The following is a 27,920-nucleotide window of genomic DNA, read 5'->3' on the forward strand; positions in this document are numbered from 1 at the left end:
CTGGGAATCCTTCTCAAGGGAAAGTGAATGCCAAAGTTTCTCTCTACTGCTTTAGCAACCCTGAATGGGGATGCTGAAAAGATGATCTCATCATTTTAGGAAGCTTATTTATAGGCTGCTACAAAAAGAGAAGATTAAATTCCTCCATAGTATATCTCCACTGAGCTTAGCAGTATCACAACAGGAAAAATTTTGTTCCAGAGAACCGAGGTTAGCAATAAGTGCATTACGTGAACTGTATTATACAACTATGAAAATGAACTATAAATGCACTAAAAACACATTTGGGAAAATTTTGGCGCTGACAGGAGATGGAGTTTTATTATACATTACGTGGAACTTCTAGACAAATTGTGAAAGGAAGCAGCTTCAAACAACAAACGCAGTAATTGTGCTGAGCAGAGAGAAGGAACAATATGACCCACAATCTCAATGCCTCATCTTCATCTCAAAGCTTTGGATAACTGCCTACCACCTACAGATCCGCCTTCATATCATCCTATAGCCTGTCTCATTCCTCACGTTCCTTCTTACCTTCTCTTCTAATGGAGCCTTTTCTCATTCTCTACCACACACCCTTTTCTGTACCAAGACTAATACTCTCAATAGTTTTCCATGGCTCCTCTCTAGATTACCTATGGGAGGGTCCTGGCTGAGTCTATCATGAAGGGGTGATGCATCGGTGTATGAGATATTTGCAGGAATTACTGGTCATTTTGCAGCTAAATTGGTAATAGTCATTCTGCCACCCATGGAAAACAGCTTGAATTCTTTGTTATTTCACTTACACAAGGATACACAGGTCTAGGACAGTGTCTTGGAAAGGATCATTGGTTTTTTTGTTTGAAAGATTTAATTAAAACAAACTTGCTTTCTTCTTACCACCAACGTTATGGGCGCTTCTTTCCCTCTTTTGAAATCTGAGCATTCCTGTCATTCTTTTTAGCATGCAGACTGCTTCATGTATTCCTCTGAGCCCTAAAGCAATATACAATTCTGTAGAGATTAATGTTGGTAATATAAAATGTTTCTAGCCTTTATGATTTGGGGAAAAACCTCTCAAATGTTATTTGATGCAGTACTATCTTCTAGAGTGTGCAGATGGTCTGTGAAACACTTGCTCTCAGACATGTAAACTCAGTTTAGCAGGAAGTCAAAGGGCGACCATTTAAATGTCAGCTTCGTTAATTAGAGCCCTGTCTACATGAGGACTACCACATTGTAGTTACACTGGTGCAAACCCCTACTGTAGATCCAACTCAACAAGTGGTTACCATCACTAAATTCCATATACTACAAGGAAAACAGTCAGGAGACTCAGCATGCCCATTTATGCTTCAAACATAGGCAGTTACATAAACTGGGTGCAACAAAGGGGAATACTAACCCAGATCCAAAATTGTGCCAACGTGTAGTGCAGATAGGACCTTAGCCCTATTTTATAACATGGATAAATACATTGCCACATAACAAACCAGGTGTCTGCTGTTTTTACAGACAGTTCCTCAGATGGCTCTAATTTTACTTCCTAGCATATGAGGACTTGGCAAAACTAATTTATGTGCAAACCAGGATTAAGAGTAAATTATTTGAGTGATTGGAGATTAAAATTAAATAAAGGGCAAGAATTTAAATGTTTCACTGAAACAGCCACATTGCAAAAATAAATAAAACAACAGCCTTCAAATTCATATAAATGGCAGGAGTCCTCCTACCAAGGAGGAGACACCCAGGTAAATCTGAACACATGATGCCTTGCAAAGGCTGCTGCACACAGGGCAAGAGAGACTGGCCAGACCTGCAGTTCTATTACCAAACAATCTATAGCCAAGAAGAAGATTTTACCAATAATTGATCGTTATTCTGCAGCTTTGCAGGAACTAGGGTGCTGCCAAAGTCCAGAGATGGACCTTGGAGCCTCCAGATGGCTTTCATGCATTTGTTTCTAAATACAGGCTAAAGAGTGTCTTCTTTTTACAAACAGAAAAAAAACAAAACAAACAAATCTTCAACACAATGATGCCAAACCCCACAACTCCCCCCCACACACTCGCGGTGCGGCCCAAACCTCACAATTCCTTCCCCCAACCCCCTCCCCCAGGGTATGACCCCAACCCCCCCAACTCCTCCCCCTCCGCCCCCTGGCGGGGCGACCCCAAACCCCACAACTCCTCCCCCTCTGCCCCCTGGCAGGGCGACCCCAACCCCCGCCCCCCAACTCCTCCCCCTCTGCCCCCTGGCAGGGCGGCCCCAACTCCTCCCCCTCCGCCCGCGATGAGACACAAACCCTGCAACACTCACTCCCCCCACCCACCCCCACACACACACACACACACCCCGTGGGCGCGACCCTAAACCCACAAACGCGCGGCGCGCGCGCGCGCCCGCGGCCTCGCCCCCTCCCGCCCCGTGGGCGCGCACGTACGCGTTCCCGCCGCGCCGAGCCTGAGCACGTGGGGACGGCCGCTGGGAGTGGAGTAGAGTCGGGGTCGGGGCCTGGGCGAAGCCGGCGTGAGTTGAAGGGCTGGGGGCAAAGCGGGTCGGGAGCCGGCGGAGAGACCACGTGGCTACGGGGGGGAAGCAGGGAGATACCAAGTGGGGAGCGGGGGCCGAGTCCAGGCAGGGGGTGGTTGCGCGTTCCCGCCTACCCCAGATGCGCGCTCTGCCCGTTGGAGCGCGCGCCGCCGGGGGCGCGCATCCCCCCTTTGCTCCGTTAGGGGGCGCTGAGGTAAACCACAGCCGCAAGGCTCTCAGGGGCGGGGTCTGTTGGGGGGCGGGGCTCTAGCCTAGCGGTGCCTTGGGGGGTCCCATTGGTTCTGGGGGGTGAGGGCTCAGGTAGTTGGGTCCCCTTTGGTTCTGGAGGGATGATGGAGGTCAGAAACTCCAGAAAGACCACTAGGGACTTTGACTTTAGGTGGCAGGCAGTCAGATACTATGGTGATGGACGGCCCTACAAAACCCTAAGATAGTGCCCTGGAAGTGCCTTGATATCAACCTTGTTATCTTTTGCATTGCTGATCATTTTACCAGGAACTGCACCTATTCTGGAACAAGGAGTAGGAGGATAATATTCATCGTGCTAAACTAAAGCAGTGTTTCTCAACGACTGCTCCATGGCGCTGGTCCCTGAGATCTCCCTGGCCCAGTTTAGGAAGGCAGCAAGCAGGTCCCTAGTATCGAAAAGGTTGAGAAACACTGGACTAGAGTACCCCCTTTCTCTTCCCCATACTTGCCTAGAGTTGAAAGGGTCCTTATCCTATACCTAATTTCAGTAGCCCTCTATTCTAACATACATTTCTATTGCAATCCTCCATTGGGTGTTTTTGTTTGTTGATACTGATACATTTTACATCTTTCACACAATGAAATTTACATTATTATAGATTCTTGGGGGGAATCAGTTTTAATTAAAATAGATTCAAGTAACAAGTTTCTGTTACTAACAAAATTGTAACTTACTCTGGGGAAGTGTGAGTTTGATTGCTGTCCTGCTCTCTTCTGGGAATTTTGATCTGAAGTGTGATCTAATGGCTAGAACAGAATCTGGACTCTGCTCCCTGGTTTATGACTGGTTTGCTCTGTGACTTTGGGCAAGTCACTTCACTTCCTTGGCCTTAGTTTCCTTATTAGTAAGTTGGAGATACAACTACCACCATACTGACCTCTGTAAAAGAATTAATTGCAGGGTGCATCAGTTAATGTTTGTAAAGCACTTAGATCCTCGAATTAAATTACTTATTTTCTTTTCTGACAGGAATATAGTTGCCCTGGTACTGTTGCACGAAAAGGGGAGAATATACAGCCAGCCAGCTCACAGCTCTTAAAAGCAGTTATCGGTTCTATAATGTCCACTAACTTAGCTGTGATGAGTATGCTCCTAGAAGAAACTTTCACTACTCCATGAAGGAAATTTCTGTTTTCAACTCTCAGGACTTCTAGGACTCTTTTATTAATCACATATAAGCAGTAAGGAAGAGGCTAAATCTGCCTAATACAAATATATAAAACCGTAAAGGCCCAGCTCATGGTTTGCAGAGCTAATGAAGGACATCTTATAGCAAAGTACTCAAGATTCATGATGTTACAGTTACTTGGCAATCACCACCTTTACTGGGGTCACATCAGTCTTCTCTTCAGATAAGTGATGATCCTGGAGCTCCAGATTTCTTAATACTATGAATTGTGTCTTTCTGCATTTGGTTTCTTCTCTCACCTGCAGAGAACAGACTCTCAGCCACCTCAAATGGTCTCTATTGCAATGACTGACAGCTCTTTTGCTTGAGTAGTTAGTACAATCTTAGAGGAGCTTATCTATTCTCGGGGCTGCATAACAGCCTGCTCTCTTTTGATTGGATGGTACGCTGGTAAACACATTAGCTGGTGTTGGTGTTACACCGAGGAGTGTTGTACAAGGAGGGGTGCTTTTATTGCTGTTCTGAAGAAGAACACAAGTGTGAGGAGGATGGAGCGCCTGGCCTCCTTCAGTAGTAAGTATAATAAACAGAGATTTACAGAAAGGTCTTAAAAACATCTTCCCTCGCTTGAGGGTTGCTGAGAAATAGGGCATTTTGATCCATGTGATGGTTTTTGACCCAGACCTATCATAAGATAATTTGATGGGGGCCCTGGGTGGATCAGGGGATTGGTAATGGAAATAGTCTAGTTAAATAAACAAATTAAGTATCCCATTTGTTTATTTAAATATAGAGTTTTAAATACAATATAAATATCCCACTGAATAAATTTGTCACCAAAAAGCCACAGACCACTACACAGCATTAATTAACTCCCTTCTTGACAAACTTAGAGAAGCCAAGGCTTGAATTGACTATAGAAACAGAACACCTTTCTCGTCCCGACAGACTATTTTTTTAGGTTGTTTTGGGGGCAAACAGATGGGACAGCTGCCATTACCTGTGCTGTGCAGTCTCCCTAGATAAATCTATTATGTAGGTCTCCTGGTCTGTGATTCAGCCAGCTTTCAAAAGCACTGAATCATAGATACTAGAGTTAGAAAGGACCTCTTTGGTCTTCCAGTCCGTGCTGCTTGCATTTCTGCAGGATAGTATTCATAGATTTCAATAGGATAGACTTTCATTGCACGTTCATTAAGGAGCCCAGCACATCACAGTATCCGGCCCAAGTGATGATCTATAAATTTCACCATCTCTGGGAAGATGTCAAGGTGAGGATCTCTCTAGCAGCTGAAGTTGGACGAGGAACTTCCAACAGATAATTGAGGAAGCTGAAACTGCATTAGAGAAGAAAGGGTTACATCAGCTGTAACATGTAAACTCTTATTGCCTAAACAGTTTATTTTTTAAAATGTAATATCAACTGATGAGACCACACAGGATATAGATACACGGCTAACTTTATTTTAAAAATACAAGGTTCTAGTGGTTATGGATGATTGCGTAAACAATAATATCATGCTTGTGTTGCATTAAATTTCCTTCAGCATATTTTCTTGTTGATTTCATAGATGACCCTTTTGATAAACCACCTTGCAGAGGCTGCTCTTCCTACCTCATGGAACCATACATCAAATGTGCAGAATGTGGGCCTCCTCCCTTTCTCCTGTGTTTGCAGGTAAGCGGAGTGTAAAAGTGGAAGTGTATGCCTTGTTGAGAAGCAGGTCATCAAAGCTATTTCTAAATGATAAACCATTGCCTATCACCTTTTAGTTACTAGTCAGTCTCGAATCAACTCATGTTCATCTGACAAATATTTGCTCAGAGACAGGGAAATGGTAGAGAAAATGTTGGAGGGTGGGAGAAATGTGGAATTCAGCATGAGCAGGTGAAGTGTTTGATTAGACACCCATGGACACACAGAAAGATATGGTCCAGTGGACACAGACAGCTAGACCATGCCTTTGTCTCATCACTTAGTATACCCCAGGTCTTATCTAAGCGGAGTTCCTTTTAAATTGCAGTACATAGCTGTGAACCATCCTCAATATAGTATTAAACTGGGAAAGATGGGTGACAAGTTATTTCTTCCTTTAACTAAAGGGAAATTTTATTAATAGAATATCAGGGTTGAAAGGGACCTCAGGAGGTCATCTAGTCCAACCCCTGCTCAAAGAAGGACCAATCCCCAATTTTTGCCCCAGATCCCTAAATGGCCCTGTTAAGTTTCACAATCCTGGGTTTAGCAGGCCGATGCTTAAACCACTGAGCTATCCCTCCCTGCAAAGCAAATATCTTGGTGCTGTGTGGACAACAGGCCCATCCAGAAACTGCCACTGGTTACCTAGGCCCTAGCAAGATTCTTCTAGTACTTTCCTGCATATAAATGTCTGTTCTCTCTTCTCTGGAATGAGCCACTGTGAAAACAGTCCAACAACAGATTAACTCAAATTTGGGTTTTTGTGTGTAGGAGGGGACTAAATCACTATAAAAATCCACTTTTGTCTATAAAGAGGACAATTTTTGGTAGTTAATGCACAATAAAAAAAACCAGAACTTAAATGTATTCTCAAGGAAGAGGCAGGAAAGTAACAAGGTTTTAATCTTTTATTTTGCAGTGTTTCACACGAGGATTTGAGTATAAGAAACACCAGAGTGATCATACTTATGAAATCATGGTAAATATACAATTTAAATGATTGTTCTTCATCTTGGGTTTTGTTATCCTTTTCTAGAAGTTAGACTCATGTTTCCTAATCTCACATTAAAAGTCTGTTAGGTACACAACCTCGTTTTCAGAATTTTATAACTGTCAGAAAACTAACCCAGTAGCAGATTTAAAAAAAAATTTTAAATCTAGGGTCATCCAATGAAATTATAGGCAGCAGGTTTAATCCAAACAAGAGGAAGTACTTTTTTCACACAACCCACAACTAACCAATGGAGTTCATTGCCATGGGATGTTGTGGGGGCCAAAAGTATAACTAGGTTCAAAGAAAGAACTGGATAAGTTCATTAAGGAAAGATCCATCAATGGCTATTAGCCAAGATGATCAGGATACAATCCCGTGCTCGGGGCAATTCTAAACTCTAACTACCAGAAACTGGGAGTGGAAAATGGGTGGCTCTGTACGTTGCCCCTGAAGCTCTAGTGTTGTCTGCTGTCAGAGACAGGCTGTGGGGCAAAATAGACCATTGTCTGACCAGTATGGGAGCTCTTATGTTCTTACTGAAATTAAAGAAAAAATATCCATGTCTAACATTATGGAATATGTAGAGGTTTTTTAATTTGTGTTTTATTGTCCATATATGGCTCACAGGCTTTCATTAGAAAAATTGATAGACAGTTATTTTACCATATGAACAAATTGCTTCCTCCTTCCCCCAATGAAAAAGTTTAAAGAAGTTTCTTTTTAAAAAACAATTTAGATTTCATTTCATGACACTACACTTTTTGGAATCATAGCTGGTAGATACATTAAATGTTGCTTCTATATTTAGAGCATCTATAATGACAGTTTCACAAACTAGCAGTAATTATGGTAGAGGGCTCATTGACATAAAACTGCCTTGGGACAAAGTGAAGCTTTTAAACGGCCAGTACCAAAGCAGCTTGAGCTCTTACTGCCAGGTAGCACCAGAATTTCTTTGATTCTGTAGGTGGCGATCTATACAGAGAGGGACCCTGAGATTTGTTCTTTTTTCTCTCCAGACGTCAGATTTTCCTGTCCTGGATCCCAGCTGGACAGCTCAGGAGGAAATGGCACTTCTAGAGGCCGTGATGGATTGTGGATTTGGAAACTGGTGAGAATTTAGTGCCTGAACCAAAGCCCATTGAAATCAAGTCTTTCCATTGACTTTTGAGAGCTTTGGGTCAGGATCTGAGTGCTGAATATTCTGGCACACAACATAGCATATTCCTCACAGTTAAGAGTCCGATCTAACCATTCGTGTGGAGAAATGAAAGCTCAGGGGGTCCATTCCCAGCTCTCCCACTGACTATGTGTGACATTGAGGAAGGCACTGAAGAGATCCTGAGAGATGCGAAGCACCTCCTGTGAGGTGCAGAACACCCTCAACTCCCACAGAAGTCACTGGAATTTGAGGGAGCTCGACATGTAGCACGATCAGGCCTTTAATTTCACCCTGCCTCAGTTTACTCATATGTAAACTGCCTTAAGACAAAAATTTGCAAACTGTGGTCTGTGGCCCACAGATGGTCCATAAAGCTTGTGGTCTGCTGAGAGCTGGCTGGTCACATGGTGCTGGCTCTTCTTGTTTCCTGCTGCTATATCACATTAAAGACAGTTAAAAATAATTACTTTTCTGGTATTAGTCTGTATTCAAGTAATTGTAGTTGCTACAAGGATGTTAGGCTTTTGCAAATTAGAGGAGATCAGGCTTGCAATTGGGAGCCATCTCCCTTCCCATTCACAACACAATCCCTGTATTAAGATGTAGTCCATGCTTAACAGCCAGACTGTAAAATTAACAGAACTCCAGGCTCTGCTTTAAACAGAGCTACATCAGATCTCATGAATGTAATTGCAGACAAAATTAAATTTGAAAACCTGTTTAAATTTCCATTTAGGAACATAGGATAAGGACTGGGTCATTGAGTCCAGTCCCGTTATTGCAGGCAACCCATTCAGATAATGCCGTAAAGTTATCAAACTCCTTCTTAAAACTAGTTAGGTTGTTCGCTCCCACTACTCGTATCGGAAGGCTATTACAGAACATTGCTCCTCTGATTGTTAGAAACCATCATCTAATTTCCAGCCTACATTTATTCATAGCCAGTTCATATATTCTTATGCCAACATTGTCCTTTAGCTTAAATAGCTCTTCTCCCTCCCTGCTATTTACTTTCTATAACTGCATCTGGGGAGAAATCATATTCCCCCCTCAGCCTTCATTTTGCTAGGCTGAACATGCCAAGCTCTCTTTTTAAATGATTCTTTTTTCCATTAGTGAAAAATCAGCCAATTTCTTTGGGATTTTCCCCTCCGTAGGCAGGACGTGGCCAATCAGATGTGCACAAAAGCAAAGGAGGAGTGTGAGAAACATTATATGAAACACTTCATCAACAATCCCTTGTTTGCATCTACATTGCTGAACTTGAAGCAGGCAGAAGAGGCACAAAACGCTGACATGGCCATTCCATTCCACCGTAAGTATCCACCGTAGGGATGGACACTGTCTCTAAGATAAAACATTCAGGGAATTCAGATTGAACCAAAGTGTGTACTTTGCTTTTACTCAAAAAGGAGAGTAATATTTGGTCTGTGGATCACCACAGAATATTTAAGAATGGGATTTTCCATATCCCGGACCAAGCCTTTTGGTACATAAAATATGCTGCACTCCTTCCATTAGGTGCACTGTGGGAGAGTGAGGGAATGAAGTCACCTAATGTTGAACCCAAGAAGGTGAACCCCTCAAAAATGCTCGTGGTTAACTGTATGGGCAGAGGATTCTCTGAGGAACGGAGTGTACCTGACCTTACCCCAGTGGACTCAGCACTTTTACCCATCCTAATTACAAAATAGTAAGGCTGTCTTAGCTAAACTAACTCCTCCTGCATCTGCAAAGGGAATACCCTTTTCTAGAACTGCAGTCTGTTTTGCATTTACATGTCAAATTTAAAAATTCACAGCAACTAAAACCCATATTTTTCCAGCTGCTGATGATCCTCCACGACCTACCTTTGATTCCTTGCTCTCCAGGGACATGGCTGGGTATATGCCGGCTAGAGCTGACTTTATTGAGGTAAAAATCTCTCATCTTATTTTGTAGTTGCTACTGACTAGGGACACACACACACTAATTCTATCTACAGATTTTCTTAAATATTCATATAAAAAGTATTAAAGGAAATGAGGGGATTGGATGATAAACCCAAGGATAGCCATGACCTTACTTTAGGGGGTTCCATTTATAATCCGAGAGGCGCACTACAGGGCCTGAGAAGCAGCTAACCGTGACTTTGTGAATAAGCGTTGTAAGGCATGCCATTAGCATTACCAAAAGTCTGATAATGAATGACTCTTATGCAAGAAGGCTAGATGTGTGAATCAGATGCTCAACAAAAGGGGGGCAGCTTATTTTTAGTTTACTTTCCCTAGAGATACATGCATATGGGCCTGATTCAAAGCTAACTGAAGTTCACAAGAAGGCTCCTGTTGCTTTCAGTTTCTTTTGATCAGGCCCATATGATCAGGTTACAAAGTCCTCTTACAAAGCAAGCTTCTATTCATTCAGTGATCACTAACATCATAATTAACATACCAGGATAAAGTCAGTCCTAGAATATGCAGGCACAGCCCCCATTGGCCCATGTTATTTTTCAATTTTTGTGCAGAATTTTCCACACAGAATAGGAGCAATGGCAGATATTCTTCAGCTCTGTCGTCTGCTCCAGTGAGTTATCAAGGTTCCTAGAATTAACGAGTGAACACTTGTTGGTTTTCTTTGAACAGGAATTTGACAACTATGCTGAATGGGATTTGAGAGATATAGATTTTGTGGAAGATGATTCAGACATTTTACATGGTAAGTCCCATGTCTTGAGAAGAATGTTTGAAAGTGGTGTCTCAAAATGCCTGCTCAACATTGTTCAATTGATTTTTCTGCACATATGGGTTTTGGGGGGTAAAGTTTCAATTTTAATAGAATTCTCTCAATTGTGCATGCTGAGTGTAACACTTGCATTTCTATAGTGTATTTCAATCCAATGCTCCTGGCTTAACTTTGAACAATGGGTGTACAGGCTATATTTACACATAAAGAGATTGCCCTACCCACCACTGAAATGTAGCCAACTGTAAGGTGGAACATCTTAATAAGGCCCAACCACATCATACCACACTTTAGAAAAGGAAGTCAGGAATACTATATCCAATAGAAACTGCAGGGGGAATTTGGGTAGGCATATGGTATTACCAAAGATAGAGTTTTGCCAGGTTACAGGCATCTTTCCTAGAATAGCTGTGTAAAGAACTACGATACAGTCATGGATCTTAAGAGGTCAGAGCCTGGATTTTACCATGACCTGAAAGGTAGCACCCCATGCAGCACCCTGTCTGCTAACACCATGCTGTGGCATTGCTTCAGTACTGACTTAGATGCAACAGTGCCATCTAGTGAATTACTAATACCACTTCCTGTTGCATCTAGGTGTTGCTTGAAAGTCTTCCCACCTGTTCTAATTCTGCTTAGCTTGTGAAATCTGCTAGCAGGGTGGTATTGATACAGGCAACAGCAGGCGGTGTCCAGATTAAGCCCTATCCAGTGAGTTCAGAATATTATCCTCTTCAGATATTGTGATCTTTGTTTAGCCAAGTGAGTACACTGAACTGCAGTGGCATAGGTGAATGTAAAGATTTCCTTTTCCCCTCCATGAAAAGGAGGGTTACGCTCACAGCTTCTAATATTTTTCAAAGAAGAGTTTCTAATATGAGTTCACTGAAATTCTGTGAACAAGTTTGCCTAATTGGTACCAAACAAAAGTAAGTATTAGAATTGAATTAGGTTTAAATCCTTGGGGAAAGAGGATTTCTGATCTCTGTCATTTATAAACATTGTTGAATATTCAGCAGTACCATGCTCACATTTCAGAGTTCTCCATCTAATTATTGGGGTGCTGGTTTTCATTCGTTTTATGTAACCCCTGACCATGAAAGCCTTAGTGTTCCTTGGAGTCACAGAGGAAACTCCAGTTCTGCATAGCCCAGTCGTTCCAAATTTCAGTGTGAAGTTTACCAGGACACAGCAGAGAACATGACATTGTAATACTTAAACCTTTGCTTGACTCCCAGGAATATTTCCATCTCTAAACTATAATCTTGGAATAGCAACAATTTGTCTGCATTATAAATCAAGTCACTGACTAGTGTGCATTGTGCGGAGATTCAACATGCTCTCTCTGACGACAAAAAAAAAAGTTCTTCCTCTTTAAACATGTGTGGAAAGAAATTATGCATAAATACAGCTGCTCTCGTTTCCTCCATTAACTCCTGGCAAATCAAAATGCAAGCAAATAAATAAACAAATAGTGTCCTGGTTCTGTTCGCTAATTCATCTATTTTAGCCTATTCATACATTTGCTATTCATTGCAACCAGTTTACCGACACAATCTTCCACACCAATTGCATGCTCTCTCCTCCTCCTCCCCCAACTTTAGCCATTTAAGATATCCCTCAAAGAGGTACAGCACAGAACTCAGAACCCAGTGGAGGAGAGTGGATAAGGAGACTGTAAGCCATCTTTGTACTCTCCCAGTCCTTGGCTGTTCTGGGGGCTGGAGAGGTCCTCCAACGTACCGGAGGCCTAAGTTATGGCAGTGTCTCCTGGTTGTCCTGTGGGCCACAGCATTGCCTGGAATTCCTGCAGCTTGTTCCAATATGTCCCTCCTGCTCCCAGCTCCTCCTCTGGGCATACCATCTTCACTGGGGCTTGCGAGAAGGGCCAGGATAGGCAACCGTATTCTGTCAGCCACACCTGGGGTACTTAGGGCTCCTTCAAAAGGCTCCGGCCCTCTTACTCAGCATAAAGGGGACTAGCGCAAGGATGAGGATCTCACACAGAGTTCTCAGATAGGAATTCCGCCCCCCGCCAGACATTTAGCCTACATTTGTTTTGTTTCGTTTTTTAAGAAAGCCACACATTTTCTTCGGTGTTCCTACCATAACTATTGTGTTAAAAATGGACTTTTGAAATCTAATTTACTTTCCACATCTTGCTTCGAGAAATTCACTCCGATTAGACAATGAAAATGAACTGGGCAGATTCGTTTTATGGTCATCTTCTCTTTCAGGTCTAAAGACCTGTCCCTTTAATTTCATCCTAATTATATTTCCTTGCATTGCTCTACACGGTTTCTCACTGCTCCCACAAGAAAGAGGAATGCAGTTTAACGTAAGGCATCTAGACTCCCAAATGTCTTTTATCAGGAGCACAAAACGCTTGTGATTGCTGAGTCATCCAGCTTTTACCACCCCAGATAATCTGGATCCTTCACTTTTACTTCTTGAAGCTGACAAGATGGCTTCAGGAGCAGTGTGAAATACATTATTACAGTTAACTCTTTGTGTGCAGCACATGTAAGTTGGTAAGTGCGTGCAAGTAGATAATTGATATTGCAATTAAATATAGTAAAATGGACAGGATGAAAGAAACAAATGATTACCAATCTGTAGTTCAGTCAGGGGCTTTTGAAAAATCTTAGACATTGAGAGTTTTTATTAGAGATTGAATTATAGTGTTAATTCTTAATCCTCACCCAGACTCTCTCCTCCCCCCTCCCAAGAAAGCATTTTACCAAGGCCTTCTGCAGACTTTGAAGAAGTGATTAGATATAGACTAAAACTCTGATTGTGCTGGCGTGAAAACGTGTGCCATGAAACCTGGCAATGTCCTTTTAAAAGTACTATTTTTAAAACACTACACAATGTTTATTCCTGAGACAGCTCTTGAGGAGGCTCTGCTACAGCTGTCTAAAATAGATTCCTTAAGATTTTTCTCTCCTCTGAGAAGGGGTGAGTTTGGATTTTATCCAATGTATGCCTACAAAGACAGGAGCACACCCCGAATGGCACCTGCTTACATAAATTAATTTACATTCTTCCTGTTGTATGGATGAGTGATGCCAACTAGTGGATTAGTTGGCCTGAAACATGTCTTTCATTCACTGCCACTCAGGTATCTGCAGAGCAAATGCTGTTAGAGAAGGGAATCGAAAGGGTAGGGCAAACTATATTTGGATATACTCTAGACACGTGCACAATTTTTTTGGTTTCAAAGGGGAGGATCTCTGCCTATTATTGGAAGCTATACTGATCATTTCTTATCTTTTCCCATAATGGACACTTTGACTGTGACATCACCTTGGATTTCCTTAGTCATAACATCAACAGCTGTCTCTCTAGCATTCTCCAAGGGGAAAAATATAGGCAGATCATTTTAATTCTTGTAGCATCTCTTTTCTCATTTCCATGCAGCATGTGGCTTAGGAGTAGTCTGGGTCATTCATGCATTCCAGATCTTGTAATCCGTTGCTTCTATGTGAATGTGTCGATAAAGAAAAGGAGAAGACTGTAATGAATGTGAATTTTCTCAGTGTGAGAGATCCATTTTTTTCCTTCATTTGCTTTGGTAAATGTTCACTCCCCTACCCAATTAATCATAATTTCTTTCAGAACGCTTTAAATTCAAGTGAAAGCATCAGAAATACAATCCTCCAGTTGCAGGTGACCAAATTACTGGTGGTATATATAGAGTTTCTCTGTCTACTCAAAGTTCTTCCCACACAAATCCCAGAAAATAATGTGGCATCTTAGCTTTTAGGAGCCTTAAAAATACAAAGGTTTTATATACATTGGCAGTGGTTCCTGTACTTTGTAAGGTATTTCATTTATATCTAACTTACTACGTTTCTCATTCTTCTGTTCCTGAATCTAAGCAAGGAATAGAGAATTTGTTAATACTGCCTTGTTGCTGGGCTAAGAAACCCAAGAAAATCTATGTTTAAATATATGCCATCTCTTCCCATCGCCCTATGTTAAAAAGAACAGGGACATTGTAGCTTTCCTATTGCTATGTTTAAGTAATCTGTTGCATCCAGATTCTGTATCAGATAAAGGTTCTACGACATAGGGATTTTAGCTTGTCAGACTTTAATTTGGACACTGATTTGTCCACATAAGTCAAAATACCATATTATCCTGAAGATGCTACATAAATAAAAAGGAACATCAAATGAACTTAGAACTGGCTTCTGAGCTCACACCCCAACCCTTCCGAGTTTCCTATAAAGAGGGATGGCTAAACCTTATGGCACAGAGGGCTACATTGGCAATTTACACGTGGCTCCTAGTCTCCAGGCAATTTGCAAATAAATATACATATGGTATATTTTTAAAATAAAGTAAATTCATGCAGCTAAACTTACTGCAGCCTGCCTCTTCATTGCTAGATTAATTGCTAATTGATTTGACTCCCCATTAATAAACTGCCCTTGTCCTTATCCTGCAGCTAGAGAGAGAGGGTGGTCATGTATGGACCACGTTTCTGGGCTCTGCTAAGCTTTGGATACACCTGTTCATACACTGTATTGAGGTGGAGGGAGAAACACTCTTGCTTGATTTCACAGATTTGCATGTTGTCTCTGCAGACTGTAAATCCATTGTAGAATCTTAAGCCTGTTCTTTCTGGGAAAACATTAAAATAAGTAACACTGAGAGAAATCCAATCCAGAAAAACAAACAAACACAAACACACACACACACACACACACACACACACACACGTTTAGCAAGATGGGTCTCCAAATTATTTAACAGAATTATGAAGCTAGTCCTAGTGGAAGAGATGGGTGTCTCCTTATCTGCTCTCTCCAGAATGTGCCAAGAAAATTTATTAACCTCAGTGTATCCGTGAAAATGAGTCGCAGAAGCTATAGGTGGATTAGCCAGAAGAATTGTAGACAATTTCATACAGAAAGAGATGGTTTCTAGCAACAAGCAAGTTTTCTCCATACTTGTTGAGAACTGCCCTCTTGGCTGTCTCTTGGCTGATAGCAAAATATAAAAAAAATGTTAACTAGCTAAAAATCTTCTAGGTAATTTCTGAGAGTCTCAACAAATTCTACTCTGAATTGAGACAATTCAGATCTCAGTCTTTTTAGCTCTTGGCATTCCTTTAATCCCCTTCCTTATTTCTCCGCAGGCTAGTCCTTGTCCAAAGACGACACATCAAATATTAAGCCTAACCATTTGCTTTTCAGGAAAGTATAAAGGGCAAAATGTTTTCTCTTTTGTGAAAAACAAAAAGTCTTTAATATCAATAGTAAGATAGTAACTTTGGGCTAAGGAGTGGATAAACGGGTTCAAGGTCTCAAGATTCACATTCACGTTTGTGATAGTGTTAGGAAAAATAAGTGAAATCAGTTTTACAAATAGGGGTGTGCAGTATGCACAAACCTAGCCTGTAGTACAATAGTTGGCAACCTGTGGCCCACGCCGCTCCTCGCAGCTCCCACTGGCTGGGAACGGCGAACCACGGCCACTGGGAGCTGCGGGCACCTGTGCCTGCAGATAGTCAATGTGAACAAACTGTCTCGCGGTCTGCCAGCAGATAACCCTGACGGGCCACATGCGGGCTGCAGGTTGCCCACCACTGCTGTAGCAGCTTTATGCCTCTGTACAGTTCAGTGGTTTGGGATTTTTAACACCTTGAAGCAAAGGCAGCTGGCCTGCTTCGTACAAGTGAAGTGGGCCTTTTCAAGCTGTGATGAACACAGGTTTTGGGGGGATTTGGGGAGAAGCCTGGTGTGATAATCTCGTATGCAATTAATCTGTTTTTCTGATCTTCCTTTCTATACTTGGCAGCTTTGAAGATTGCAGTTGTAGATATCTATCACTCCAGGTTAAAGGAAAGGCAGAGGAGAAAAAAGTGAGTTCTCAACCAGTGATTGTAGTCCACAGCTTCAATACTCACTGTGTTATGTGCAGTAATACTATCCTGATATTAAGTGTAATTGATTTTAAATAGCACTTTCCAGAAGGATCCCAAAAGCCTAATACTGAGGAAAACGTCTTTATTGGAGCAGATCTCAACTCTATATTCTGCTTTCCTTATGTGCACAGAATACAGATCAGCCACATGGATCTAAGCAGGAGAATTTAACACTTCAACAAGCCAGGGAGTATGCAGATTCACATACAACAGAATTAATTTGCACATGTTGGTGAAATTCCCCCTGGACAAAGGATCTGCACAAGCTTCTACACACCTTAAACATCCATTTAAGGTGTCAAAACAAGGCAGAAGCAACATACAGGCCTTGTGCTCGCCATATGCACAGTGGTGAATTTCACCAGTAGAGTATACAATACAAGCATCTCAAAGCAATTTATAAATAATTAACCCTTCAGCATCCCTGTGAGATAATATACCCATTTTTTAGAGTGGGACACTGAGGTTAAATGAAGTCTCAGCAAGTTAGTGGTAGAGCCAGATGTAGAAACCAGCAATCCTAACTCAGCTCCCTTCTCTAATCACTGTGCTGCCAGGCCACGGGTACTTAGACTTTGGTCTAGGAGGCCTGACGCCCAGTCTCCTACTCTTACTAAACCCAATCCCTTTCCATAGATATGCTCACATCATGATGGTTAGTACACTAGAGCCTCTTTTCCTAAGTGTCTGAGGACACATAATACAGATAACTATGTATTGCTAATATGAGGTGGTTAAATAAAGTTTGAATACTTTATTCAACAAATTTCATTACTCTAGAATTATTCATTGAATCTTTCAAATACTTTGTCCAGTTTTTGTAAGTTATTCATCCTTTTACTGCCAGGGCCAAGATGATTAACAACTTTGGAGCAAAACTTGTCCATCCCTCCTCCCAGAACAAAAGGTCAACACAACGTGTTATTTTGAAGGGTAGTTGAAAGAGAAGGAGACTCAATTAGACTTGCCCTTCCTTCTCCCAATTAAAAAAATATTTGTGTGTGGCATAAACTACATGACAATACATAATGTGTCTTATTAAAAAAAGGTGTCTTAACCCCAATAGTTGTGTATCACACATTGGGGTCAGTGGCTGTTAAGTTTTTAATAGACAAGCAGGACAAAACCCTAAAGGAACATAAAACTGTTAACGTCACTGTCACAAAGCCTATTAAATCCTGTTCTACTTGGGATGGAAAAACACTTGTGCAGTTTATGTAAATAGAGGAAGTACTAAGTTTCATAGATTTAAGTTCAGCCACAACCTTGCCTAACAAAGTTACTCAAAAAGCAAGCGCGCGCGCTCTCTCACTCTCTCTCTCTCTCAAAACTTGTGTGTATATAAAATAACCACACACACAGGCAATATCTATGTGATAATTGCAGAGCCCTGTGATCATCTCATGCACCTGTGACCATCTGACCTATCCTCCGCCCATTATCTCATTTCCTTGGGGCTTAGTCTAACATTCAAACCTCATGAGTGGCTTTAAAACAGCCACTTTGTTGTTTGTTTTTTTTAAAACCAAGCTGGCCAAAAATCAAGCATGGGACTTTGCTTCTAGCTTTGGAGGGGCAAAGTCATTCAAGACATTCAAGAGACCTGACATTTGTGTTTAGAAAAGCTATTTTAGATCCTTTTAAGAGGTTATAGCTCTCTTTGAGCCCTGCTGGTTAAACTCATGGTAACCAAGAGAGCTATCCCAAACTCGTGCTGACTAATCGTTTATAAAATATCATGTATTCCCCACTTATAGAGTTAGAACTTGTGTAAAATTGTCTAAATGTTACCAGAACCCCTTTGATGTTTGTATTTGTGCATTAATAAATGAGTTATTACTTATTTCTACTTTTTCTTTTTTAATTATAGAATTATAAGAGACCATGGCCTTATCAACCTCAGAAAATTTCAGAGTAAGTACTAAATATAGCTTTTTGTTTAAAAATGGCTTTAAGCCGAAGTTAGAGATAGACTTCAAATGCTGGATGTTTGCAGTGTATACTATAGAATGGTTTACACATACTATGTCCAAGATAGTGTCAGTCAACACCTCATTATCATATATTAGGACTTAGAACTGCAAGTTGCAGGCACCATAGCATTCTTTGTCACTTCGTTTGTAATTTGTCACTACGGGGAGAATATCAAATTTGGTATCAAACTTGGACCCATACGGTGGTTACAGATTATGGTGACCTGTTCAGATTCCTTTAGTCGACTTTCATTGGTGGGATTTATGTTCCCTCTCTCACTAAAAGTAATATCAGATGTGTTGTTAACTCATGGCTTTGTCCTTCGCAAAAAAAAAAAAAGTGTTACGATCATGACACGTGACTTGGTTTGAGGAAGTTTGTTAGTATTACAATACCACTTCGGGGCCACAATCTGATCGGGCCCCTTTACAACACAGAGGCCCTGTCTACACTAGGCAATTTCAGTGAAAAAAATTCCGACCAGGTCAGCTGCCCTGGTAGCAACACCAGTACAATCTTTAATGGGAATTAGGCTCCAGGGACATATTTTACCACTATGTCAGTGACAACCAGTGCGAATTTTGGCTACATGTGTAGACCCGCCGGGGTTTTTTTTGGTTTTTTTTTGGTTTTTTTTTTAAAGCAGCATTTTTCCCTACCATGGCGTGAACATGTATCACGTGAAGGGAACTATTAACAGTTACCATATGAAGAGGATTCTTCTCCCTCCACAGAATGCCTAGCTGTCCCAATTCTGCTGCCCAGCATAACGATATTGCGCTCAGAAGTCACTTTTTTTTTTTTTTTTAATTATTATCATTGCAGTTTTGGAGAGACGATACCCAAAGGAGGTCCAAGACCTTTATGAAACAATGCGACGGTTTGCAAGAATTTTAGGCCCAGTGGAGCATGACAAGTTCATTGAAAGCCATGCACGTAGGTGTTTTATTGACTTTGTTCATGTTTAAGCTGTTCAGTGAGAGTAAGCATTTAAGTGGGTGACAGGTTGTTATATTAGTCGTCAATGGCCTTCTCTAAATAGATACGATACAGGTCTTCCTCCTCCCCTCCCACCCAGCTACCTCAGATAAAATAAATATGGCCTTGGGTGGGTATACTAAATAACCCACACTCTTATTGGTGCATTGCCCATTGAAAAAAGCTAATGCGGTCTTGGGATGCATCAGGCGAGGTATTTCCAGTAGAGATAAGGAAGTTTTAGTACCATTATACAAGGCAATGGTGAGACCTCACCTGGAATACTGTGTGCGGTTCTGGTCTCCCATGTTTTAAGAAGGATGAATTCAAACTGGAACAGGTACAGAGAAGGGCTACTAGGATGATCCGAGGAATGGAAAACCTATCTTACGAAAGGAGACTTAAGGAGCTTGGCTTGTTTAGCCTAACTAAAAGAAGGTTGAGGGGAGATATGATTGCTCTCTATAAATATATCAGAGAGATAAATACCGGAGAGGGAGAGGAATTATTTAAGCTCAGTACCAGTGTGGACCCAAGAACAAATGGATATAAACTGATCAATGGGAAGTTTAGACTAGAAATTAGACGAAGGTTTCTTACCATCAGAGGAGTGAAGTTTTGGAATAGCCTTCCAAGGGAAGCAGTGGGGGCAAAAGACCTATCTGGCTTTAAGATTAGACTCGATAAGTTTATGGAGGAGATGGTATGATGGGATAACATGATTTTGGCAATTAATTGATCTTTAAATATTCATGGTAAATAGGCCCAATGGCCTGTGATGGGATGTTAGATGGGGTGGGATCTGAGTTACTACAAAAAATTCTTTCCTGGGTATCTGGCTGGTGAATCTTGCCCATATGCTCAGGGTTTAGCTGATCGCCATGTTTGGGGTCAGGAAGGAATTTTCTTCCAGGGCAGATTGGAAGAGGCCCTGGAGGTTTTTCGCCTTCCTCTGTAGCATGGGGCACGGGTCACTTGCTGGAGGATTCTCTGCTCCTTGAAGTCTTTTTAATCCACGATTTGAGGACTTCAATAGCTCAGACATAGGTGAGAGATTTTACACAGGAGTGGGTGGGTGAGATTCTGTGGCCTGCGTTGTGCAGGAGGTCGGACTAGACAATCATAATGGTCCCTTCTGACCTTAATATCTATGAATCTATATTTGAGTGTATTGTTTGGTATGTCAGATAATGAAATACTACAGTCCTATACTAACTGGTCTAGTCTTTCCTCTTCATGAGAGGATCACTGTTCATGCACTACCGTGCTATACCAAAGAAAGAGTAAAATACCTATGACCTAAGTCTGTATTCGGGTTGAGTAAGCGGTTAATTGTATATTCTGTAAGATACATGTGTGCTGTCTCAGCTAGGACGTAATTATACAGCACAGCCTCTATTAAGTGCCTCACCTTAAATGGTTTCAAACTGTTCCATCATCTAATTGTCCAAATTCTTTTTGCGTAATTATAATGTGCATCTCAGCATGTCCTAGTTAAATTCTCGTGGGGGTAATTGCATCCTGCTTACCTAAATTCTGTTGCTTTGTTGGGGGGAAATTACTCTTCATTAGCAAGCACAAAGCAATGTGTGAACAGCTGTCCTGTTCCACGCCAGATGTGGCTGCATTTCATGACACAGCCAGATACTGAGCTACGGTCTGATCCTACAAATCTTTACTCTTTTTGGGGTGGTACTGACTCCAGCACCTAGTCCCATTGTCTTACTAGCCATAGGGAGGCCTTTTTATTTAATCTGAGCTCCCTTCAACATAGCCAGGGATACACATTAATTACATAAGGCTCCTGAGCAATATAGATACACTAACTGAAGCCAAACAAACTTTTTGCTTATTGTAAACTAACTGGTACTAGGAAGCTGTATAATTAAATCTCAAGTTAATAAGTATCCCCGAACTGGAGATAAAGGGCAAAGTTAGGTTAACTGCACTACTGAACTGACCACAGAGAAAAGGGGATACAAGCCAGGGAAAATCTTAGAGACAGTCCAGTAATTAAAATTATGGATCAGAGACAATGTAGCATAGTGTAAGAGGTCTACAAGATATATAGCTAGCTACTTTAAAACAAGGAAAACAAATACAGGATAGGTTTCCAAACATTGCCCCTCCCCAGACTTGTAGAGAGGAATCATTTGAAAACCTTGGGTTTCTCATGTTCCAATCTCTGTATGTACAGAGTCCCTCTGTGACCAGAGTTACTTAGGGCTCAGTTCTGCTCTTGTTAATGTCAGTGAGAACAAAATCAGACCCTACATTCTCTGTACAATTTCTCTACCTGTAAACTCGGGATAACTAACTGTGTTGTGAGGATTGTTAATGTTTGTAAAGTGTCTTATAAAAGTCCCAAGAGTAGCATCATTTGGCTCATTGATAGTAGAGTAGAGGAATTCCCTGAGCCTGAAACTAAAATAGCTTCCCTGCACAAGTAATCTAGAAGTGGTTTTACAAAATAAATCCAAGTTGTGATCAGATTATGTCATACCACATCCAGTAATTTGTAGGTTCTGCTTGCTCAAGATCACAGATGGGCTAGAAGAAAAAGTTAACATCTGTGGCTATAGACTTTAGTAACTGAACTGCCGACAAGTAAAGAATGTGCCGCAACATTCACTAACAGCTGCATTTACCCACATTTGGTTTTTTTGGATTCCTCTGCTGCTTACTGTTGGGGGGAAAACCAGTGGAATTCGAACTGCGAAGAGAAATAAGGCGTCTACAGGAATACAGGACGGCAGGAATCACTAACTTCTGTAGTAAGTACATGGGAGATTATTCAGCCCATTAGAGTAGTGAAGGATGCTTAAGCTACATTTAGGATGTGTTAAATGAGAAGATTTTTTTTTTTAAATGTGTTTGACTCACTCTTTAGCTAAGAGAGTCTTCTATTAATAATGCATCAGGAGAGCAGTGGGTTTTTTTAGAACTATTTTGAGTTGATGGATAGCCCAGTGAACGCACCATCGAGCAAAGCTCAACATAGTCATCACTCCAAAAAGCTATCAAAGCCCTAGTATTGTAGCTCAGTGCTTTCCATGTGGGGGACAGGGCAGCTGCACTGTATCGACCAACAGGTGAAGAATGTGAAGGAAGGAATCAGACTTAAAAAAAAAAATCTCATTCAGCCCCAGAAGTGTGATTATAGAAACTTATTTTTGCCCTGAAATTAAATTATAAAAGGTCAGATCCTGACACCGTCACATGCCAAATAGTATTTGACTCCACAAATACTCCCACTGAAATCATTTGGACTCTAATAAGGGTAGCAGAATCTGGACCAATATTAGGGGACAATTCATTTCCTATCTATTGAAGTAAGGGAACAGCAGACTGAGAATTCTGGTTCAGCACAGTCCGTCAGAACATGATACGTGTTTGCTATAGGTGCAAGAACTTACGATCACCTCAAGAAGACGCGAGAGGAGGAGCGCCTAAAGCGCACGATGCTTTCCGAAGTCCTCCAGTACATCCAGGATAGCAGCGCCTGCCAGCAATGGCTCAGTCGACAAGCTGACATGTACGGTTACAGTAAGATTAGACCTTTTCCATGCACAACTTTAATTGGAAAGATTCAATATTTCTTTCTATTGGCAATAACAAATGTGTTTCCCAGATTAGTATGGGGCGAGAGGAGAATAGTCTCTAATTCACAGAAATTGAAAAAAAGCCCTAAGTGATGGAAATAGTGCTTAAGTGTCAAACAAAGAGACTAGGTAGGGTGCATAAAGTGTTCTGGAATTGTCATTCTGATTTTTTCTGAGAAAACTTGACCACATTATTTATCTTAATACAGACTGAACTGCTGTCTTTAAATCCATTGAGGAAACAAGGGTCTTCCCTTAAGGGTATTAATGAGAAGACAGATGACATTTGATGTCCTTTCTGGCAGTGTGATCTTAGCGGCAGCAGCTTTATCAATATGCCGTCTAAACTAAACTGGGGCTGTGAACAAAAGCTACAATGCACAGGAAGGAAATGTATATCATAGAATATCAGGGTTGGAAGGGACCTCAAGAGGTCATCTAGTCCAACCCCCTGCTCAAAGCAGGACCAATCCCTAAATGGCCCCCTCAAGGATTGAACTCACAACCCTGGGTTTAGCAGGCCAATCTCAAACCACTTGAACTATCCCTCCCCCCGCTTGCATCCTGTACTGTCTAAGAATGTAGTCTAGAGAAAGGGCTGTACTTTCCCTAGTCTTTATCTTTGGTTTTTATTCCTGGGCCAGTACTGGAAAGTGCTGTGCACATGGAAATCCCTTTGAGTTCAAGGATCAGGCTTATATATATAAATTGCTAAGCTTCATCTCTGGATTATACAAGTTGGATATTCCAATTGTTACAAGATGGGAAGTAGTAGTGTAGGGGCCAACTTTTGCAGCTGTTGTTATACAATGCATAGTTAATTTGAAGTTTCATTTCCTTGCAGTGATTCTGGCCTGAGTCCCACAATGCCAGTTGCTTCAAATTCAGGTAATTATTTTCTGCGATGGAGCTATAACAAAAGCCTGAAGCCCTCCCGTCGACATAGCACTGTCTAAACTAGGGGTTAGGTCTGTATAACTGCGTCGCTCAAGGGTGTGGAATATTCACCCCCATCTGAGCAACATAAATTTTGCCGACGTTGGCTATGTCTACACTACCTCCTAAGTGTTGTGTAGACTCTACCATGCATCAGTGACATTAGTCTGTTAGTTCAGGAGAGGCGCCTCTTGCTTGATTACAGAATTGTCCATCCGCAACCCTCATGCCCTAGTACTCTAAAAGTGAGCACTGTCTATAACTCACACGTCATTCTGGATGCAGTCAGTGGTTTGTTGCTGAAATTCTAGGTCCTTCTGGCTATACAGATAGAATCAGTCTTTACAGCTGCATTATTGAGTGTGGCAGGGGAAAAGAGAAGAGTTTTTTCTGATTACACTGCAAAAAGATCCAGGGTTGGTTGAAAAGATGGTAAAGATGTGCTGTCCTTTCTTTGCAGTCATGTGGAGCTGCTTCTGGGTCTCTTTGCATGTCAGAGTGATGTGTGCATGACAAACCTATCAGTATGCAGATGTGAGAATTTATATATGAATTACCCACAAATATTAAGGTTGCAAAGTCAAGCACTCAGAAGTTAGGAAATGCCAAAATTAAGGTTACCTATGCAACCATAATTCAGTCCCCTTGTGCATATGCAGTATGGTACCGTCTTTAGTTACATGATCACATACAGCATTTCTGTGACTATCTTGGTTTTTAAGGAATTTCCATCATGTGCACTCGTATCAATACCCACAGTGGTGAGATCAGTGGGAGTTGAAATCCCACCTAGGCACTCTTGAAAATGTACTAGGCTCCTGTATGCTTCTTTAGGCACCAAAAGCCTTTGAAAATCTGGCCCTTAACGCTTTCTGCTGGCCTCCCTCCCAATGTATAACTGCAGAAACTGACCTGAAGAGCATCTCAGAGTAGCTCAAAAGCGTACCTCTTTCACCAACAGAAGATGGTCCAATAGAAGATACTACCTCACCTACCTGGTCTCTGATACCCTGGGACTAACACTGCAAACAGTGGGAGATACTGTATTTTTGCTTAGCATTTCAACTGCTTCTTTTGGAAATTTTCCATTTCGTTGCTTTGTTTCCATTGGGCATTCATTTGCAGTTACACTTTATACATATTGCACTATTAGGCGGGAAAAATAGACCATTAAGCTTATCAATAAAAAAATAACAATCCTGGCAGTTTCCTATAAAATTCCTGTTTCACACCTGCTGTGAACTGTAGATCTGCGCTGCACACAATAAAGCCAGTCTACATACCAAGTTGCACTGATTTAGCTAAAAGTATGCAAGTCAATTTAGCTAAACTGCTGTAAAATGCTGTTTATTCTGTTTAAACTTGGCTAATGTCATTTTAGCTGAAGTTGATCCCTTGCAAATCCTATCTTAAAAAAAGTTAATTAAGTGTTCACCCAGGAGTTTTAACTTAATCAATTGAAAACCCCATGTCTGTAGTTAAACTAGTGCAGCTTTGAAGATGAGCTCTAAATAACTGACCAAATGCTTGGATTTTACTGGGTTAATGTCATTGATGTCTGCCTTTTGAGATGAAACATCTGGAGAAACTGCAGCCTCCAAACTAGCATCCTACGCTGTGAACATTGCTTTCCTTATTTCCATAGGTAGACGGAGTGCCCCCCCACTGAACCTTACAGGTCTCCCAGGCACAGAGAAACTTAACGAGAAGGAGAAAGAGGTAAGGAGAGTGGAAATGAATGGGAAGACAGACCACCACCATGTAGCTATTTGTCTTCAGACTCAGTCTTGTTGAACAGTCTTAATCTTGCGAGCCTTTATGAACTGCCTAATCTTGGTTGCTAAAGGATATAGATCTAGCAAATGGGTTTATTGCCGTGTAAGAAGCTTAGGGAAGTTGTTACATTATAATGTGCAGAGTGTGATGTCCCTTACTCCACTCTGGTTTTATGATAGGGAAGAGAGCAACTTTTTCTTAATGAGTGTTTGCTTTAAAATTGGCTGAGGATTTCTTTGAGGGCCCAACAGAAACCATCACTTTCTCCTAACAAGTTGTGTTTTTTTTTTTTTTTTTTTTTTTAAATAGTTCAGCCAGCTCAGACCAAAGGACTAAACCTCAGTCAACCGTATTAGGCCAAACCTACTGAAGTTGAGTTATAACACTATGATGATCAATGGAAGAAGAAACAGTTCATTCTTGCTTTTTTGTGCTTTGTCCAAATTTCTGCCCTTGGATGTGCATACTAGGCTCCTAGTAACTTTGGTGAGAGCTGCACATTTCAAAGAGCAGAATTTGGCCTTCTTTAAGGAACTTTTGTTAACTTGGCCTAGTAATTGAGCACTGCGCTACCATATAGAATACCATGGTTCATCTCCCAATTCCTATGAGAGACTAACTTATCTGGCTAATTAAAAACAGCCCTGGAAGGTTGATGGGAGTCCCATCTACTAATCTTTCAAATGGAAGATGGTGGTCTTGACGTGGAGGAAGACAATAGAAACAAGGTCTTTATCTCGCCACATATTCTGCCAAGGAGCAAATGTCAGTACATTTGTTGTGTACTAGATGAATTTTAGAGTCTCTTTCACTACAGCAACCAATTGTGTTTTCCATTCACTGGATCTAGCAGTTGTGAAAAACTTTACCAGTGGACATGGTATTTCAGGCTCCATTCAGCATACAGATAATTTTGCCCAAGCATTCGCTTACAGGGGAGTTGGATTTCCTTGTCTGCAGGGTTCAGAGAAGGTCTCTCTTATTGAGACCTTGTGTCTCAGCTGATTTCTGTCAATGGGGTTCAGTCACTGAGCACTTCATTATTGAAAAGAAAGGGGCAGTCAGCATCTCCACTGGTATCCTTACAGCACAGAACCCAGGGGAAAGCCCATATTTGAGAGCCACATGGGACCTTTCCTGTCAAACAACAGAACCTGAGAGCTTTTGGGAATCAGTATTTTCAGTCTGCAGGAGAGACTAGAGATTGTCATCTTAATAAGCTCAGTTGTTGTCAGTTGCATAATGTCCACCGTGCATAATGTTGCTTTGCATAATTTCCTGCCCTAATCTGCTAGAGAGGGCAAATAGCTGCTTTTATAAAAGGGTATTTTAAAAAAAAAAAGTCATAGTTTGTAGGGGATTAATAGACAGATACCCTTCTGGCATTTGTCCAATGTGCTGAACTGGTAGTTGTGAGTCCCTTCAGCATGTGCACTTCCCTTGTTCTGCACAGACACCACCCATGCTGGATGCTAACACGTCTGCAATATTAGGTTCTCGCTCTCATCTCCCTAGTGTAGTGTCAGTAAAGAATGCTTTCTAACGCAGCAGCCAGCAGGAGAGCATTCCTCTCAGCAAACTCTTCCTCTTATTACTTGCAGGTTGGACTCACTTGTAATTGCCATCCCCCCCGGGGGAAAATAAGTGTGTTTTTGGTTGTCATTCCTTCCTTCCACCGCTTCCCCCCCACCCCACCCCACCCCAGGTATTGCAAGACAAGCAAGCGTGGCAGATGTTAACGTTTATTAACTTTACCTTTGTCTTCTAGCTCTGTCAGATGGTGAGATTGGTTCCTGGAGCCTATTTAGAATATAAAGCTGCTTTAGTGAATGAGTGTAACAAGCAAGGAGGCTTGAGATTAGCCCAGGCTAGAGCACTCATCAAGATCGACGTGAACAAAACCAGGAAAATCTATGACTTCCTGATCAGAGAAGGATACATCACCAAAGCCTAAAGACACATGTAGAAGCCCTGGCACGAGTGACATATGTGGAGATAGCTTTGACAGTACTGGAAGTTTTTAACTTTGTTGAATCAAGGACTCTGGGGTTTTTTGGGTTTTTTTGGTAAAAAGTAGGGAACTTTGTCAAATTGTCTGAATACTGACATTTCTTTGTCTAGTTTTCTTTTGACTCTGCTGTATAAACACTCCTGTTGTCAGTATTATGCTGCCATGTACTTCCGAAAGAGTTGTGTGCCATATAAGCTAATATTAAATGTGAGTAG

General features: G+C 41.4%; 1 protein-coding gene and 1 long non-coding RNA gene across 3 annotated transcripts; one reads left to right on the top strand and one right to left on the bottom strand.

Moving 5' to 3' along the window:
- Nucleotides 1-882: 882 nt before the first annotated feature.
- LOC142000380 (uncharacterized) lies at nucleotides 883-2,522 on the bottom strand. 2 transcript variants are annotated; one of them, XR_012642222.1, is made up of 3 exons: nucleotides 2,426-2,522; nucleotides 1,846-1,970; nucleotides 883-978 (listed from the first exon to the last, which is right to left on the bottom strand). It is a non-coding gene; the product is annotated as an uncharacterized LOC142000380 (long non-coding RNA). The 2 variants fall into 2 exon arrangements; XR_012642223.1 differs by lacking the exon at nucleotides 2,426-2,522 and adding an exon at nucleotides 2,337-2,397.
- Nucleotides 2,393-27,920, top strand: TADA2A (transcriptional adaptor 2A). The gene is made up of 16 exons (XM_074974606.1): nucleotides 2,393-2,511; nucleotides 3,755-4,487; nucleotides 5,486-5,592; nucleotides 6,533-6,592; nucleotides 7,627-7,718; nucleotides 8,927-9,084; nucleotides 9,595-9,683; nucleotides 10,394-10,466; nucleotides 16,302-16,365; nucleotides 18,299-18,342; nucleotides 19,228-19,338; nucleotides 22,083-22,154; nucleotides 22,783-22,915; nucleotides 23,827-23,870; nucleotides 25,564-25,637; nucleotides 27,463-27,920. The coding sequence occupies exons 2-16, from the start codon at nucleotides 4,463-4,465 to the stop codon at nucleotides 27,646-27,648; spliced, it is 1,332 nt and encodes a 443-aa protein (XP_074830707.1). The 5' UTR covers nucleotides 2,393-2,511; nucleotides 3,755-4,462; the 3' UTR covers nucleotides 27,649-27,920.

Source organism: Natator depressus, chromosome 17, assembly GCF_965152275.1.
Source record: "Natator depressus isolate rNatDep1 chromosome 17, rNatDep2.hap1, whole genome shotgun sequence".
NCBI classification, from domain to species: domain Eukaryota; kingdom Metazoa; phylum Chordata; order Testudines; family Cheloniidae; genus Natator; species Natator depressus.

Bases quoted from the DNA above. Each gene is read 5' to 3' on its own strand.
- TADA2A (XM_074974606.1), top strand. From the start codon at position 4,463: ATGGAGCGCCTGGCCTCCTTCAGTA. The intron at 9,684-10,393 runs GTAAAAATCTCT...TTCTTTGAACAG, and splicing joins CTAGAGCTGACTTTATTGAG to GAATTTGACAACTATGCTGA. The intron at 19,339-22,082 runs GTAGGTGTTTTA...GGGGAAAACCAG, and splicing joins GTTCATTGAAAGCCATGCAC to TGGAATTCGAACTGCGAAGA.